Raw genomic sequence first — 17,644 nt, 5'->3', positions numbered from 1 at the left:
CAATTCATTTATTATGGTTTATAAATTAATGTCAAGACATTTATGTTATTGATTTCTGAAGCACTTTCTAAATAATAAAAAGAGAGTTCATATGTATTTACTGCATGTATGCATTGATGAAAAATAAGCCATGTGCAGTAATATAGAAAATTGAGGATGCAACGCATTGGTATGAATCGTGATGCACCGGGATATCGAACCGAATCGAAGACAGGATAATCGTAATCGAATCGAATCGTGAGACCAGTGAAGATGCACAGCCCTAATATCTACATCAACTGGCTGCGGAGGGAGACTCCTCTGTGCACACTCCGTGCCCCTCACACACACTGGAGAACTGCGAGAAATCAGCTGATCACAACGTTCACGCTCTGTGGTCAAGCTGCTGCAGTTTGATTTACAACAAGGTGAGTAAAACTCACAGTTGCAAACTTACTCAGGGTGTTAATGGAAGAGTTTGAAATCAGAGGTGGAAGAAGTACTCAGATCTTGTACTTGAGTAAAATGTGAAGTACCAGAGTGTAGGAATAATCTGTTACAAGTAAAAGTAGAAAAGTATTATCATCAAAATATAGTTAAAGGAGCGACAGTAAAAGTAGTCGTTGTTTGATTGGTCCATGTCAGAATAATATATATGATATGTTGTATAATGATTGATCGTGAAAGTGTTCTCAAAGCTGGTGAAGGTGCAGCTAGTCTGAATGGCTTTGTAGACTGCAGGGTAGCTGGAGGATTTACTCCAGGTGGAACTAAAGTCTGATTCAACACTTGGTTAGATTTCACATCATTCATCCACATCTGTGAAGTAACTAAAGGTATTAAATACATGTAGTGGAGTCGAAGTACACCATGTATCTCTGAACTGTAGTGGAGAAGAAGTACAAAGTAGCATAACATAGAAATACTCAAGTGAAGTACAAGAATCTCAAAATGTTACTTATGTACAGTACTTGAAGAAGTGTACTTAGTTACTTCGCATATCTGAAATCAGATATGACTTCAAGTCATGTGATCATTTCTTATTATTTGATCCTTCAACTTGGCCTCAGGAAATGCAAGGACTTCACCGTTTTGGAGAAAGCAAATGGGAGGCTTAAACAGAGACAGGGAGGTGCATCTGCAGCGTCTTCTTAATCTACCATGCAAGAAGAGGACCTAGAGGACAGTGAAGGAGACACTGAGGAGGACAGTAGGGGTGTTGAAAATAATCGTTTCTACGATGCATTGCGATGCGGACGTGGACGATTCGGTATCGATGCAGTGACGGAAGATAATCGATTATAGCGTAGTAACGTTGCTTCCTCATTTTCGGCCGCGGCTTTACTATCACGTTTTTTTTCTGTCACTTTAATATCAAACACGGAGCAGTCTGCTTTATCCACCAACACAAGAACACCAGTCCAGAACCCACAGCAGAAGGACCCGCTCTGAATCACTCCTTGTCGCTGCGGCTCAGAGACACAGGGATTTATGTGTTTTTTTTAAATAATCACGTTACAATCATGTCAGGTTTTTGGTGGATTTAATTAAGTCTTGGATTGCAAAGTATGAATGCCCTCTAGCAATTTGCAGACGATATATACGTGTGTAAAGTTTGTGAAGGCAGGAGGAAAAAAGCTTCCGCGATCACCGTCTCCTCTCCGTTCCTCCAAGCCCCGCCCCCTCCCTGAAAATAATGAGTGACAGGCTGATAGTGACCCGATAGAAACTTTATTATTCACTTAATCACTGAGATATAATGAAGCTAACTTAATCTCATACATTCATGGGATTTATGTAACAGTAAGACAGAGAATGTGAGTGAGCACCCACATGCAGTATTTTAGTTTGTATATGCTGTTGTAAATCCTCCTGTTGTCTGCTGTGTTCAGACTCAAGTCCTGTGTGTGATGCCACATTCAGGACATTCAGTGTCCTTTCTTAACAGAAGGCCATGGCTAGAAGCTGCAGCTAGACTGCAGAAGCATTAGCCTTTTGTTTTTGAGGATGGAACAACTTCACACACGGATAAGGAGGCTAGACCTATACAATTCATTTATTTTGGTTTATAAATTAATGTCAAGACATTTATGTTATTGATTTCTGAAGCACTTTCTAAATAATAAAAAGAGAGTTCATATGTATTTACTGCATGTATGCATTGATGAAAAATAAGCCATGTGCAGTAATATAGAAAATTGAGGAACGCATTGGTATGAATCGTGATGCACCGGGATATCGAATTGACAGGATAATCGTAATCGAATCGAATCGTGAGACCAGTGAAGATGCACAGCCCTAGAGGACAGTGAGGAAGACTGCCCTTATTAACACCACGCTTTGTGTGGGGTGAGTACCAAACGCTGTCTCCTGGTACTCATCTGAGTAACTCAATAAAAGAGTTGTGTGCACCCCTATATATACACAAGTAGTAATGAAGTGGAAGTGTAATGTAGTATAACAGCACCCTTAAATATGAAGTCTGTAATAAACATAAAGGGGAATTAATACATGTCCAACCATGTCAACAAAAAGAAAGGGTATAATTTAAAGATTACACTGGTGTACCAAATAAAGTGACGACCAAATGGAATTTCTCAGAGGCCAAGGTGACACGACTCGCATGACTTCAATGGACATGTCTGTCTGTTCATGGAAGCATAAGGGTGTGAATGCTTTGCTCAACAGGACCATAGAAGCCCTTGTCCTTGTTTTGCTTACTTAGCTATTTCCCTTAAATCCGTCTCATACATCCTCACTGCTGCAGAATCAGATTCACACCAAATTGAGCAACTTCTGTTAACATCGATGTTTACAAAAAAATGTATTCTGGTATCACTACAACCCAGGTATAATAAAAGCACCAAGTACTAACTAAATGTTTCTAATATTTCTAGTTAGAATAACATATACATGTAATTAAGTTGGGAATGGCAGTAGGTGTGACTTTTCATTTCTGTTGAATAAATACAGATACTTTGCTTAAGATAATAATTATCTGATCGTTTTTTATAATCTAAAATGTCAGTTAATTATTGTTTTAATAACGTTTCTTGTCTCTCTTAGGGGAAACCTTTTTAACAGTGAGCGTATACTAACAAAAAAAAGGGGGATAAATGAATGCTTTTAAACATGAACATCCTTTGGCCCAGTCTGATTCAACTGCTATGTGTGAGGTGGGAAACACCAGCTGTCACCTGGCTTTTTGCAGAGCAAACATTCCTGCCGTTATCCCTCAAAGGAACACCATGAAGCATATCATGTCGTGACTCGTCCTGCCCTGATGATTACATTCTGCAGTATTCATGTCTGATGGATCTAGTTCCCTGAAGTAAATAGACCTCTGTAAAACAGGACGAACAGGATTCCTCTTCACATTTTAAAATGCACGTTTGGGACATTATGAAATGCTCTGTCACCTTATTTGTTTATTTTTACTATTTTTTTACTTGCCTGTAAAGAAACATAAAAGTATAATGTTATGTTATTACAAAATGTTGTCCTTGTCAGTGTGGAAACAAACCCTGAAGTAGCATTCACATCTCATAGGACATTCAAAGTCCACATGGACCTGTGTGTCATCTTTATCTTTACACTTCGGTTATTTTTTATTTCCTCGCTCCTCGGTCTCACCGGAAGTTGATTTGTCTGCGACATCTTGAGTACCGTCCCAGTGGCCTTATTTTTGCCGGAGGAGCGATAACCGAGACACTCGCCTGGCCCCTTACCCCCTAAACGCACCAGGAGCGGCTGCGCTGCGGCTGCGCTGCGGCTGCGCTGCGGCTGCGCTGCGGCTGCGCTGCGGCTGCGCTGCGGCTGCGCTGCGGCTGCGCTGCGGCTGCGCTGCGGCTGCGCTGCGGCTGCGCTGCGGCTGCGACCTCCTCCTGCGTCATAACTAGGGATGTCCCGATCACCTTTTTTTGCTCCCGATCCGATTCCGATCATTTGAAAGTGTCGGTTGTTTCAGTGCCGTTACCTGAGTGGCCGTTGTGTACTCGTCCTGTTGTTGTTGGTGTTTGTTTCTCAGGTAGCGTATTAGATTGGTCGTGTTGAACGTAGCTCTGTTCTTTCCACCACGCGGAACCTCTGCCTTGCAAACATTGCATCTGGCTGTTACACTGCCTTCGCTTTCAATTTTATAATACTTCCAAACTCCTGACATTTTCTCTGTCCTGACTCCCGAGTCACCAGCTGAACGTAGCCTCTCGTTAGCTTGCTGCTACTATTAGACACTGCGCCCACTCTGTTGCCAGATTTCAGAGAAATAAGCAACCAGGTCTATGAAAACAAGCCCAAAGAAAGCAACACATACATGATGTTGTGTAATTTCAAACCAAAACTAAGTCGTCAGGATGACTTTAAGACATGAACATGGTCATTTTTGTTTTGCAACATTAAATAAAAAAAAAATATTTTATAAAAAAAAAAATGAAAAAAGAAATCCCGATCCCCGAATTTTTTTCTCCCGATCCCCGATTTTTTTAAAATCACGTGATCGGCTTCGATCCCCGATCACGTGATCGGATCGGGACATCTCTAGTCATAACCCACCAGGCGCATTTCAAAACGTGGGGGGAAGCGGAGCGTCGTGTGTGCAGCCTCGCAGTTGTTGTTGATTTTGGAATATGTCCTGGACATTTGTACTTCTACAAGTAGTAGGCTACGTAGTTAAATGGTTTATGTTTGTGTCTGTTTAAATCGGGTTTATGGTTGTTATTTCATATGTTGTTGTGTTGTCGACTAGAGACACAGTTAATAATAATTGTAATATTCCAGTTATAAACGACATGAATTAAAGATGTGTTGCTGTATTTTAGTGGTAACAAAAATATGCATTCATCATCATAATTATTGTATATATATATATAATTTACAGTGCATGTAAACCGGAGGAGAATGCTGGCATGTATTCTCCTACTTGAAAGATGGTGGGGGGGGGGGGGGAGAAGGAGCCGGTTTTGGGTGCACCCCCTCAACCAGCAAAGCAGACAACAAGGTGATTTCCATCACTTCCTGCCTGCGCCGCGCTGCGTCAAAAATAGGATTCATCCTATATTTTAGAAATTCCTTGCGGCGAGGAGCTTCTGGGACGCTTCGAGCCGCAGCGATATTTGCGAACGCCGCGGCCGTAACGCAGCGCAGACGCTCCTGGTGCGTTTAGGGGGTTACTGTGTATCGCTCACTGATTGGACGATGCGGTGCACGCACTGATCTGATGCTTCTTGAGATGAGAGCAGTTTCCCAGCGGAGTGAAGAAAACACATGAAACTCACGAGAGTCACTCCTCAGTTTATACCGTGTTTTGTTTCAATTCATGTTTCATTTAGTTACAAATATGTGATATATCTGAACAACAAAGTGGTCAACAATCATTTTCTTCATTTATTGGAAACATTTTCATGATCGCTTTTTTCGTTTTACATTTTCATTTATTGTCATTTCCATTCAGTCAGTCATTAAGTGCTATTAAAATGTTAATGTGCTACATATCCACACAAACACACAAAGTGTGCAATGAATGTTAATCTAACTGGGTTTTGATAGATAACATATCTCTTTCTTCTCTCAATTATTTTATTTCTATTGTGCACTCTAATCAATATTAATCTAACTATTGTTCGTTTATACATTTTAAGAATGGCGTTTATCTTTTTTGAGAATGAGATCTTATTTTATTTATTTGGGTCTACAACAGATGATACAAATGTTTGTGTCAGTAAATGTGTGGCGGGGGTGTTTGTGAAAACAACGGAGCTGCTCGAACAGCTGTGCGGCATCATCACAAACGGGCTGTGACGCTCCGGAGGAAAGGACGTCCCATTGCTCTTAAAACTCATTTCCCTGCTTCTCGTGGTTTCCTTGCGTCTCTCCACGCTTCCCTGGTGGGAGGGACTAGTCGCAGGGAAACGACGCAAGTGAGGGACGCAAGGATTTAATTTAACCGAAGTGAAACGCACCCTGTGTCCGGGAATCATTTCAGTCTCTGAAGTCAAAATAGAGCCAACCACTCAAAAGACATGTGATGGAGGTCTACATAAAATACAATCGTGTAAGGTTTACCATTAAAGCAATATAAAGGCTTCAAACATTATAACTACACATTATGCTTTAATAAGTCATTCACCCATTCACACCTTCTTCATGCAGAGCAGTACCACTTACACTAGCAAAGCTAACAATTATACAAATGCACACACCGTTGGCCATCGGGAGAAACTCGGAGTTAAGTATCTTGCCAAAGGCGACATCGACAGGTTTTCTCTGGGGCTGGGATCGAATGCACAACCTGCTAGTGTTGTCACGATACCAACATTTTGGTTTCGATACCGATACCAAGTCAATAATTGCGATTCCGATTCTTTTTTTATTATTTTCATGATCAATAAAATTGTAGTTTATCTAGGGCTGCCAACACTCACGCATTGAGCGTGAGAGTCACGCAATTAACCCATATCTCACGCACTCACACTTTCCTTACGCTAACTTTTCGTCCAAAATAAATGTATATAAAAATAAAGTGAAGGAACAGCAAACCGAGCGGTCTACGAAATGAGACGGTCTTCTGGCTTAGTTCAGTAAAGTTAGAACGATATTGGGAGATTCTGATTTCACGGATCAATAACTCATGAACAAAACGTTATTCAGACACAAATGACGTCTCCTAAGTATAGGAGAATACTATACTTAGGAGGGAATATTTATAATGTAACATATTCAATAACTATGGCATCATCTTAAATAACTTTACTATTATACAGTATATTTCTACCAAACTCACTATTTGCATTGTTGTTGTTGTTAGCATCTGGTTAGCTAGCTGCGCTAACGGATATTAGAAGCGGTTTCTAAAACAATGAGAGGGAGAGCTCTGTCCTGTCAGTGAATTGTCCGACCGGCCCACTTCAGTACCGGCCCACCGGGAAAACTCCCGGTATTCCCAATGGCCAGTCCGCCCCTGCCCCTAGAGGAGGTGAGGACCCCCCCACTTATAAAATAGCACTTTACCTCTGCTTACAACTATGTGCCATTTTATATGCTGTGAGCTGATTATCGAGCCTTCATTGTAAGAGTTGCGGGTACACTGTGTATGTGCGTATTCCACTGTAGCGCACGGTACATTAATGGGAAACCCTAGTTTGTACATGTTCAATACATTTGTAACACTGTACACATGAACGTTTATTTTTTTCGGTTCACCAAAAAAAAAATCACTCCAAGCTGAACTCAAAGGTTGGCAGCCGTGGTTTATCTGTTAAGTGTTTTCTTACAACATGGTCTCTTCTTTATACTTGAGTTTATGTGATTTCTTTGCTAGTTAACTTTATATTTTATTAACATGTGATAGTAATATAAATAATTGACAAAATGTACATTGCAGATGTTGGCCACATTGGTAAGTTAGCTACAAAGATAGCCATATTAGACAGTTAGCATTGCCATTAATTGCCTCGTCAAACTACAAAAACATTCGTTTGTCACAAAATAAATTACACTTGTTTGACTTAGATTTGAGGGCATGGCTTGAGCATGATGTAATTATGTTATCTATCACATTCGCTAACCTGTCTGTCTTTACATTCTTTAAACAGCTCTGGATGCCGGTCGGCGAGGTGCTTAGCCAAGTCTGATGTGTTGGCTCCCTTGGTCTGCAGGGATCTAAAACATGTCTCACAGACAGGCCTCGAGGTGTCCGTAGGCTTGCCCTCACTGTCTGAGATATCGCTCAAATACTTCCACATTTAGCTTCTGGCGTCTTTTTTGTCAACAAGCCGAGGCGCAGCGGCAGTTGCACTCTCACTTGCAGCCATGCTTCTCGTTTTCTCACATGCTCTGGCAGCTAGAGTGTGGCCGAGTGCACGAGAGAGGGGAGGCAGAGCGTGCTTGAGAGGGGAGGCACGGCTGCAGTGCAGGGAGTGAAAGCAGAGCGCTGAACACACACGGCTCTTATTAAAACAGCGCTTTCTCACCGGAGTACTTTTCCCCGTCATTCTTAAAGTACCGATACTAATGAAACGGAGGAATCGTAACGTTTTTAACGGCAGGGTATCGCGGTACCTTTCAAGTATCGGTACACCGTGCAACACTACAACCTGCTGGTTTTAAGATGGCGAACTCCCTCGCAGCCAGTCGCTCGTTTAATTAACTATTAAAGTTTTATTTTGTTAGTTCAAAAAAATTAATAACCTAAGCACCTTTAATAATGTATACTGGTGTTGGTGAGGGGTTTTGAGTGCGCGGGTTCCTACCTGAATGAGCCGTACTCAGGTGGAGGCTGGTATCGGACTTGGAGCACCTCCCTTGATTGCTCCCTGCCTCTCTGCTCCTGATAAAAATGGCCTCCAGGCTCCTGCTGCTTGCTAGGAGAGCCAATTCCTTTGAAGGGGTAGTCTGGAGGTGGGCCGCGATGCTGCGGCTTGTAATAGTCCCCCGGTGGCCCTGGCGGGGGCAGCTGTAGAGAGAGTGGGGCACTAGTGACAGGAGCGTGGGCCTTCACACCGCTAGTGGCCAGGGAGAGCTGCATTAGTCGTTCGCTGAGAGACCGAACGTGTCCTTGCTTTAGATCCTTCAGCCCATCGTCCTGGTGCACCCTCCCTGTTCCACTCACCCGCTGAACTGTGGGCCGACCCTCAGTGCGAACTTTGGTGCTGGTCACCCCAGTGACGTAGAAGGCAGTACCCACCGAGGCCGAGAGAGGGGGCTGCTGGAGCTGGTTGTTTTGCTGATGAGAAGGAGGACCATGGCCACGGAAGTATTGCGACTGCACTTTGGCTTCTTCATACGTAGGGAGGTCCTCAGGGTTTGGACACTGCCCATGGACACTTCCAACACATCCACTGCTGCCTCCTCCTCCACCTACAGTCCCCAAACATCCTCCCCCTCCACTGCTCCCACCTCCTCCTCCTCTGTTGGAGCCCAGCTTCTCGAGGCCGTTGTCCGTCTGCAGCTCCTGACCCTGGGGCTCCTGTCGGGCAATGTGGGGGGTCATGGAGTGATCATCAGGTACTGCATAAACTCCTCCTCCTCCTCCCCCTCCTTGTTGTTGTTGTTGTTGTTGTTGTTGTTGCTGCTGATGTTGATGCAGCACATAATTCCGGTTCATCTGCTCCTGCAGGAGGCGCTGCAGGACGGTGTTTCCTCCCCCTCCTACATTGTTGCTGCTGGACGACTCCTCAGCGGCAGCCCTCATCTCCGCCTCACGCTTGCTACGAACCTCATGGAAGGACAAGCTTCGCCCACGGTCAATACTCCCTGAGATGTATAAGAAGAGTAAGTGGAAAGAGAGAGAAAGAAAAAGGAAGCAGTGTGACAAAGAGATGAGAGAAACAGTTTAATAAGGTTAAACCATGTGAAGTCATTCAGAATAAAAAGGGAAGAAACAAAACAAAAGCGAAGGATAGAAAGTATTCATGTCAAATTTGCACATAGACCATCCACCACCATCCCTGTCCAACTTGTAGGAAAAATATTTGTTGTCAACCCTGCACAGACAAACCTTCAATAAAACCTTGAAACCTCAAACCCAGATCACAAACAAAAACATACATTAGCTCTTACAATTTCAACCGAATAATTATTATACAAGCTGTGTAATGACTAAATATGGATACTAAAAAAAGAAATGTCACTTAAGAATGGTTAACTAGGCAATTTCGACACTGAAAATAGAAAGCGAAAAGTGCAGATACACAAAGTAGCAGAAAGCAGTTTGTCCTTGTTTGAACTAAGCTGTGATATTCTGTGGATTACCTGTGGATTGTTCTTACGTAAAATGTTCATCTTTCAGAGGTTTTGTTTTTGGGACAAAAGTGGCATTGTAGTAACATTATATGATTTTACAGAATTGTATGTGAATGCAAATTCAATTGAACATCATAGTATCAAAGAAAACCTTTGAGCACTAATCTGGAGTGTCTTGACAACGACCGTGTTAACATGCACAATAATGATATGCTATTATTCTGAACATGACAATATTCTGAATTAGAAAGGAGTTCTGTATATAGAATATTCGGTTTGGAGATGTAGTATTTTCTGATTTAGACATATGGCTCACTTGGGCTTATTGTTGCAGTGACACAATGCCTCTTGCCTGTTTACAGTCAGCTTTGTGCATCTCACACAGACCAACTAGCCAAACGTTTGCGAGCCTGGGTTAGAAGTGCAGGGCCACACAAAAAACACATTTATGTTTGAGATAAGAGCTTGAATAAAAACAGGATTTTTGATATGTGCAAATATCGCAATGGCGACCTATTCAAAATGTGGTTGAAGGGATCCTATATTGATGCAAAAAGAAAGTAGCCAGAGCTGCTTACCACTTTTTCATGTTTTGGCGTCATTTGCCGAGAATGGCATCACTGCTTTTTATTTTCATTAAACGGCTTTGTAAGAATAGTGTCCTTTTAGGCATTGGGATAACAATCTAATTTTCTTTGCAAATGTAATCATTCTTTTTATTATAAATTAAAAAATGTTTGATGTAACATGTTATCTATTTAAATGTCATAGAAAGACAGCACATTTGAGATATCGTCTTTTTGGTTATATTGAAAATAAAACTGAAATACAAAAAACGTGTCACAAAACACAGCTTTCAGGTAGTAAGATGGACCAATTTGAAATAGGCGATTTCATTTGAACCTCAGAAGATCACAGTGAATCCATTCACAAAGCATTTCATTTGTTGTTTAAATATATAGATTGTAATTGATTACAATGAAAGCAAGGAAAACAAAACCCAGTGACCCACAGACTCTTTCATGCAAGGTTTAAGACAGAAGCAATGTGTTTTCAGTTGCACATCCAATGTTGTCAAAATGTAAACCACCTGGGAATAATTTGTTGTGAAAGATGCTAATCAAAAAGGATCATGTTGTCGTTTTTTACTTATGTAACGACATGTTTTTTTCACATTTGTAACATTTTTAGGGGTTGTTGTGATGCAATGCAGTGTGGTTTCTTTGACAACACAACATTTGACCAACTGAACACTGATCCACCTTTTTCTAATGAGTAAAGAAATAAATTCATCATTACATCTAGCGCTTTCTGTTATTCTTCTCATTCTCAAGGAGGAAGATGCTTTTTTCCGAAACATCTGTAAGTAAATAAAATCATATAGGACAAAAAGAAAAGCGTTAGCTTTGGGCATATGTCAGCAAATGGTCAATTATCTGAAAACTGAAGACAGAAAAGTGAAATAGGAATTTAGTTGTGACATGAAGGAAACAAATACAATTAAACAAACGGCATACAATATGTAACTTTTCATCTCATGAAATAGTCTTTTGAAAATGAAAAAAATAAAACTGAAATAAAGATTTTGTCATGATCTTAATTGTGTGTATATGTTTCCCGTTTTATTCTGAAATATTTCCTCCTTGTGTCTTGTCCTGTTTTACTTCCTGTGTCTGATTGTTTTTCACGTGCCCTTTCCAGCTGTGTCTTTGTGATAAGTCTTGTGTGTATTTAGGCCTGTCTTTGAGTGTTCTTGGTCAATTCTTCGTTTATGTTCCTGTCCCGTTTGCCGTTCCAGTCGTAGTCCCTTGTGCCGTCTGGACAGTTCCGTTTTGTTGTTTAAAATGATACATCACCCCCAAGGTCACCTGGCTACTAACCCCAAGTTACTGTAGTAATCTGCATTTTTCTTGGGCAGTGTTGTTTTGCTCATGTGAAGCTCAAAAGCAAATCTGTGCAAGCATGACAGACTTCACAGAGATCATGGAGCCTTATACAAATATCATGTATTGAACATCCAAACATATCAAAGAAACTGTTAACTGTCATCCTTAACGGTTAATAGAGGAAGAAGCTAGGAGATGAAGGGTGTCTGAAGAATGCCGAGTCTGAAAATGGGCAGCAATGTAGAGAAAATGTGCAGAGTTCTTTTTATGCAGACTGAATGAGTGGCACATGTTTAAATGGACGGTCTCAGAAGGTCCTCAGCATGTGTGATGAAAGGGTGTTTGGACGAAATGTCCTTGATGCTTGCCTGTTCTCAGGGCTACTCACTAAGACACTGACAGTTTGTATTGCAGCCCTTTACAAGCCATCAATGAAGTATCTTTGATTCCGTTCTTGTTAGTTTAATGTCGATAGTAGCCTATCATTTTTGTGAACAAATTAAATAGGCTGTAGCCATGATGATTTTGTTCCACTACCCAGCCCTATAGACCCTCCCACATACTTCAACAGCCATATCCTGCAGTGCATGCCAACATCTTCTCTGACTTGCCCTCTTCCCAGCCAGCAACAGGATGGACAGATGGGGTGGGGTGCACAACAGGTGGATAGAGCAACAAAGAAACAAACAAATATTAAATAGAGCTGAGAAAGGAACCAATGGCATGACAGATGATGCCGTTGTGAGGAAAGCAGTGACTCACTGAATTGTCATTGCCATGCATTTGCTTTTTATTATGTGAAGTAAATTCCTCTGTTGAATGTACTCGGTAAATCCAGAATGTTTTTGGAGCAGCATTATATTCTGGGGCGATAAACTTGTATGTTGCGTCACACAAAAAGATTGAAACAAACAGAAACAGTTTTGGGACTGACATGTCTAGAATATCTTGGCACAAATACTCCAAAGCTGACCTATGTACATACTGTATGTCACAGAGGTCATACTGTGGGGAAAAAAATAGGCATAAGTACTTGTTAACACTGATAAACTAACGGCACAATTGAATGAAAAATATTTCTGATATGGACCTCTGTCATTCAGAATAGGCAATGAAAGAATTAAATAGTATGGTGTTAAGATGTCATTTTTATTTTTACACCAACCACAATAAGCATAACTTAGTCATTGGTGTCACAGGAAAAACACACCAGAATACATGTGCACTCCTACATGCTATACATTCGAATGACCACCAACCAATTATAGCAGAGCATACATCTGACACTTCGAAAAAAAAATTTGATTATTAATAGAATCTGCTGGAGTTTTGTTGAATATAAACAATGTTTGCTTATAATCCTCAATATGTGAGCCTACCAAAAGTGTAAAAGAGTACCTTCAAAATCAAACATCTGCAAAGCTTGCTCCTTTTCAATATTTTAAATTCTGCATTGTTTATATCCATGTTAATTAGCTTGCAGTCTTCTTCTCTGCCTTTATTGGCCCATTGTTGCCGTTTGACGCAACATAAATGGGATGGTGTTCGAACCATTTGCAGGACTCTGTGCACGCGCACACACACATATATATATATACACGCGCGTGTATATGTGTATATATATATATATACACGCGCATATATATATATACATACACGCGCGCATATATATACACGCGCGCATATATATATATATATATACGCGCGCATATATATATATATACACATACACGCGCGCATATATATACACATACACGCGCGCATATATATATACACATACACGCGCGCATATATATATACACATACACGCGCGCATATATATACATATACACGCGCGCATATATATACACATACACGCGCGCATATATATGTATATATATGCGCGCGCGTGTATGTGTATATATATATGCGCGCGCGCGTGTATGTGTATATATACACGCGCGCGCATATATATATATATACACATATACGCGCGCGCATATATATATATATATACACATACACGCGCGCGCATATATATACATATACACGCGCGCGCATATATATATACATATACACGCGCGCGCATATATATATACATATACACGCGCGCATATATATATACATATACACGCGCGCATATATATATATATATATATACACGCGCGCATATATATATATATATACACGCGCGCATATATATATATATACACACACACGCGCGCGCATATATATATATACACACACACGCGCGCGCATACATATACACGCGCGCGCATATATATACATATACACGCGCGCGCATATATATACATATACACGCGCGCGCATATATATACATATACACGCGCGCGCATATATATACATATACACGCGCGCATATATATACATATACACGCGCGCGCATATATATATATATATATACACGCGCGCGTATATATATACATATACACGCGCGCATATATATACATATACACGCGCGCATATATATATATATATACATATACACGCGCGCATATATATATATACACGCGCGCATATATATATATATATACACATATACACGCGCGCATATATATATATACACGCGCGCATATAAATATATATACACATATACACGCGCGCATATAAATATATATACACATATACACGCGCGCATATATATATATACATATACACGCGCGCGCATATATACATATACACGCGCGCATATATACATATACACGCGCGCATATATATATACACGCGCGCATATATATATATACATATACACACGCGCGCATATATATACATATACACACGCGCGCATATATATATACATATACACACGCGCGCATATATATATACATATACACACGCGCGCATATATATATACATATACACACGCGCGCATATATATATATATACATATACGCGCATATATATATACATATACGCGCATATATATATATATATATATACATATACACGCGCATATATACATATACACACGCGCATATATATACATATACACACGCGCGCATATATATATATACACACGCGCGCATATATATACATATACACACGCGCGCATATATATATATACACACGCGCGCATATATATATACATATACACACGCGCGCATATATATATATATATACACACGCGCGCATATATATATACACACGCGCGCATATATATATATATATATACACACGCGCGCATATATATATACATATACACGCGCATATATATATATACATATACACACGCGCATATATATATATATATACATATACACGCGCATATATATATATACATATACACGCGCATATATATACATATACACGCGCATATATATATACATATACACGCGCATATATATATACATATACACACGCGCATATATATATATACACGCGCATATATATAAATATACACGCGCATATATATATATACACGCGCATATATATATATATACACGCGCATATATATATACACACGCGCATATATATATACACACACGCATATATATATATATATACACACGCGCATATATATATATACACGCGCATATATATATATATACACGCGCATATATATATATATACACACGCGCATATATATATACACACGCGCATATATATATACACACACGCATATATATATATACACACGCGCATATATATATATACACACGCGCATATATATATATACATATACACGCGCATATATATATATACATATATATATACACGCGCATATATATATATACACGCGCATATATATATACATATATATACACGCGCATATATATATATACATACACGCGCATATATATATATACACGCGCATATATATATATATATATACGCACATATATATATATATATACACGCGCATATATATATATACACACGCGCATATATATATATATACACACGCGCATATATATATATATATACACGCGCATATATATATATATATACACGCGCATATATATATATATACACGCGCATATATATATATATATATACACGCGCATATATATATATATATACACGCGCATATATATATATATATATATATATATATACACGCGCATATATATATACACGCGCATATATATATATATATATATATACACGCGCATATATATATATATATATATACACGCGCATATATATATATAACACACGCGCATATATATATATACACGCGCATATATATATATACACGCGCATATATATATATATATACACGCGTGTATATATATATATACACGCGCATATATATATACATAATACACGCGCATATATATATATATACACGCGCATATATATATATATATATATATACACGCGCATATATATATATATACACACGCGCATATATATATATATATATACACACGCGCATATATATATATATATATATATGACCTTATTTGAGCTCAAACAATTCATACGTTACCTTTAATTTATAATTCATTAAATTAGAAAATGTCCTGGGTTTAGTTTTTTTGACATGACATGCTGTAAATGACTTGATTTCATCAGGTACGGCATATGATATTGTGTGTACACTATTGTTTCCGACCTGAAATTGTAATGATGAGTGCACACAGACTGCTAAACCAACCAGAATGTTTGTTATTCTTTGGTTGAGCATTCCTTTGCACACATGTAATGTCCTTTAAGCTTCTCTGTTCTCTTGACAATCTCCCCCTCTTACACTCCCTTTTACCTACTTCAAACTCGCCTCTTTACTTCTCCCTGTATTCCCTTAACCAACCTAATTTCCCATACCGAAGACTTCTCCTCTTATACCTACCTGTATGGCTGCTCTCACAGTGCTCAGTGGCAACAGCTGCTCATGTTGTGATGCTTTGGCAGACCCAATGAGTGGGGCTTCTTTATGGTAAGCAGTAAGATGGGGCTGATGTTTTTATGGTGGAGGTTGACCCATCTAAGGAGATTGTGGTCTTGTGGTGGCACGTAGTTCAACTCCTGGTCCTTGACTCCCTGCAGGATCAGCAGGCTCTCGTAGAGCTCCAAGATGTAGAGGAAATGGTCGGTGTCTCTCTGCAAATCAAATCAAGTTTTATTTATATAGCACATTTAAAAGCGATTTTTGGTTGAGCCAAAGTGCTGTACATGTAATAAAAACACATTACTACAATCACAATAAAAGACAATAATTTACAACAGAAATATAAAAAACAAAAACACAGGGAATAGTCAGGTGTCATGCTCCGCTCTGACTAGAAGGCCTGGGAGAAGAAGTGTGTTTTAGTGAGGATTTAAAAAACCCTAGTGTCTCGGCCGACCTCACACGGTGGGGCAGAGTGTTCCAGAGCCTGGGGCCAGCTGCTGCGAAGGCTCGGTGACCTCGGGTTTTGAGCCTGGTCTTGGGCACTATCAGCAACAGCTGGTCAACAGACCTTAAAGCTCTGGCTGCGTTTTGGACTAGCTGCAGGCGTTTAACTGAGGCCTGGTCCATACCCACATACAGAGCGTTGCAATATACCAGTCTTGAGGTTACAAAAGGCATTAATAACCCTTTCTAGATCTTTAAAGATAAATACCACTTGGTTTTGGCCAATCATCTTATTTTTAAAAAAGCAGGATTTGACTACGGTGCTGACCTGCTTGTCGAATTTAAAAGTGCTACTGAAAGTCACTCCAAGGTTCATGACAGAGGGGAGGATGTTTTCATTGAGAGAGCCCAATGAAGATGCAGATGAAATAAATGTGGTTTGTTTAACTGCCACAAAGAACCAAATTAGAGGCTTAGCTTTCGTAAGAGGCCAACAAACTTTCTTGACTGTATGTATATGCATTTAAGTATCTTACTCCAGTAAACTAAAGAATATAACAGGGGGTGGAGCATATCTAAATTTGAATTAGATTTAAAATTCACCTGCCAGATGTGGAGGATGGACATATTCACAGGTTTTCTTTTTATATGTGAAATTTGTTTGCGTATTTGCAAAAATATTTTAATGTGTACAAATATTTGTTTAATATTAGTGGGAAGTTATATACATTTACAGGTTTCACATTCACACAAGGATCATTTA

General features: G+C 39.7%; 1 protein-coding gene across 8 annotated transcripts in view; it reads right to left on the bottom strand.

Moving 5' to 3' along the window:
* The window catches only part of amot (angiomotin), a 120,551-nt gene that overhangs the window by 56,583 nt on the left and 46,324 nt on the right, over positions 1–17,644 (bottom strand). For 2 of the 8 annotated variants that reach the window (XM_071205531.1, XM_034099531.2), the window contains 2 exons: positions 11,017–11,077; positions 8,226–9,228 (listed from right to left, as the gene is read on the bottom strand). In XM_071205531.1, the coding sequence (XP_071061632.1) occupies positions 8,226–9,228; positions 11,017–11,077 (1,064 nt within the window). The other 6 variants (XM_034099527.2, XM_034099530.2, XM_034099525.2 and 3 more) reach the window with 6 other exon arrangements.

This window comes from Pseudochaenichthys georgianus, chromosome 14 (genome assembly GCF_902827115.2).
Source record: "Pseudochaenichthys georgianus chromosome 14, fPseGeo1.2, whole genome shotgun sequence".
Taxonomy (NCBI): domain Eukaryota; kingdom Metazoa; phylum Chordata; class Actinopteri; order Perciformes; family Channichthyidae; genus Pseudochaenichthys; species Pseudochaenichthys georgianus.
This window is presented reverse-complemented; position numbering and strand designations above follow the sequence as displayed.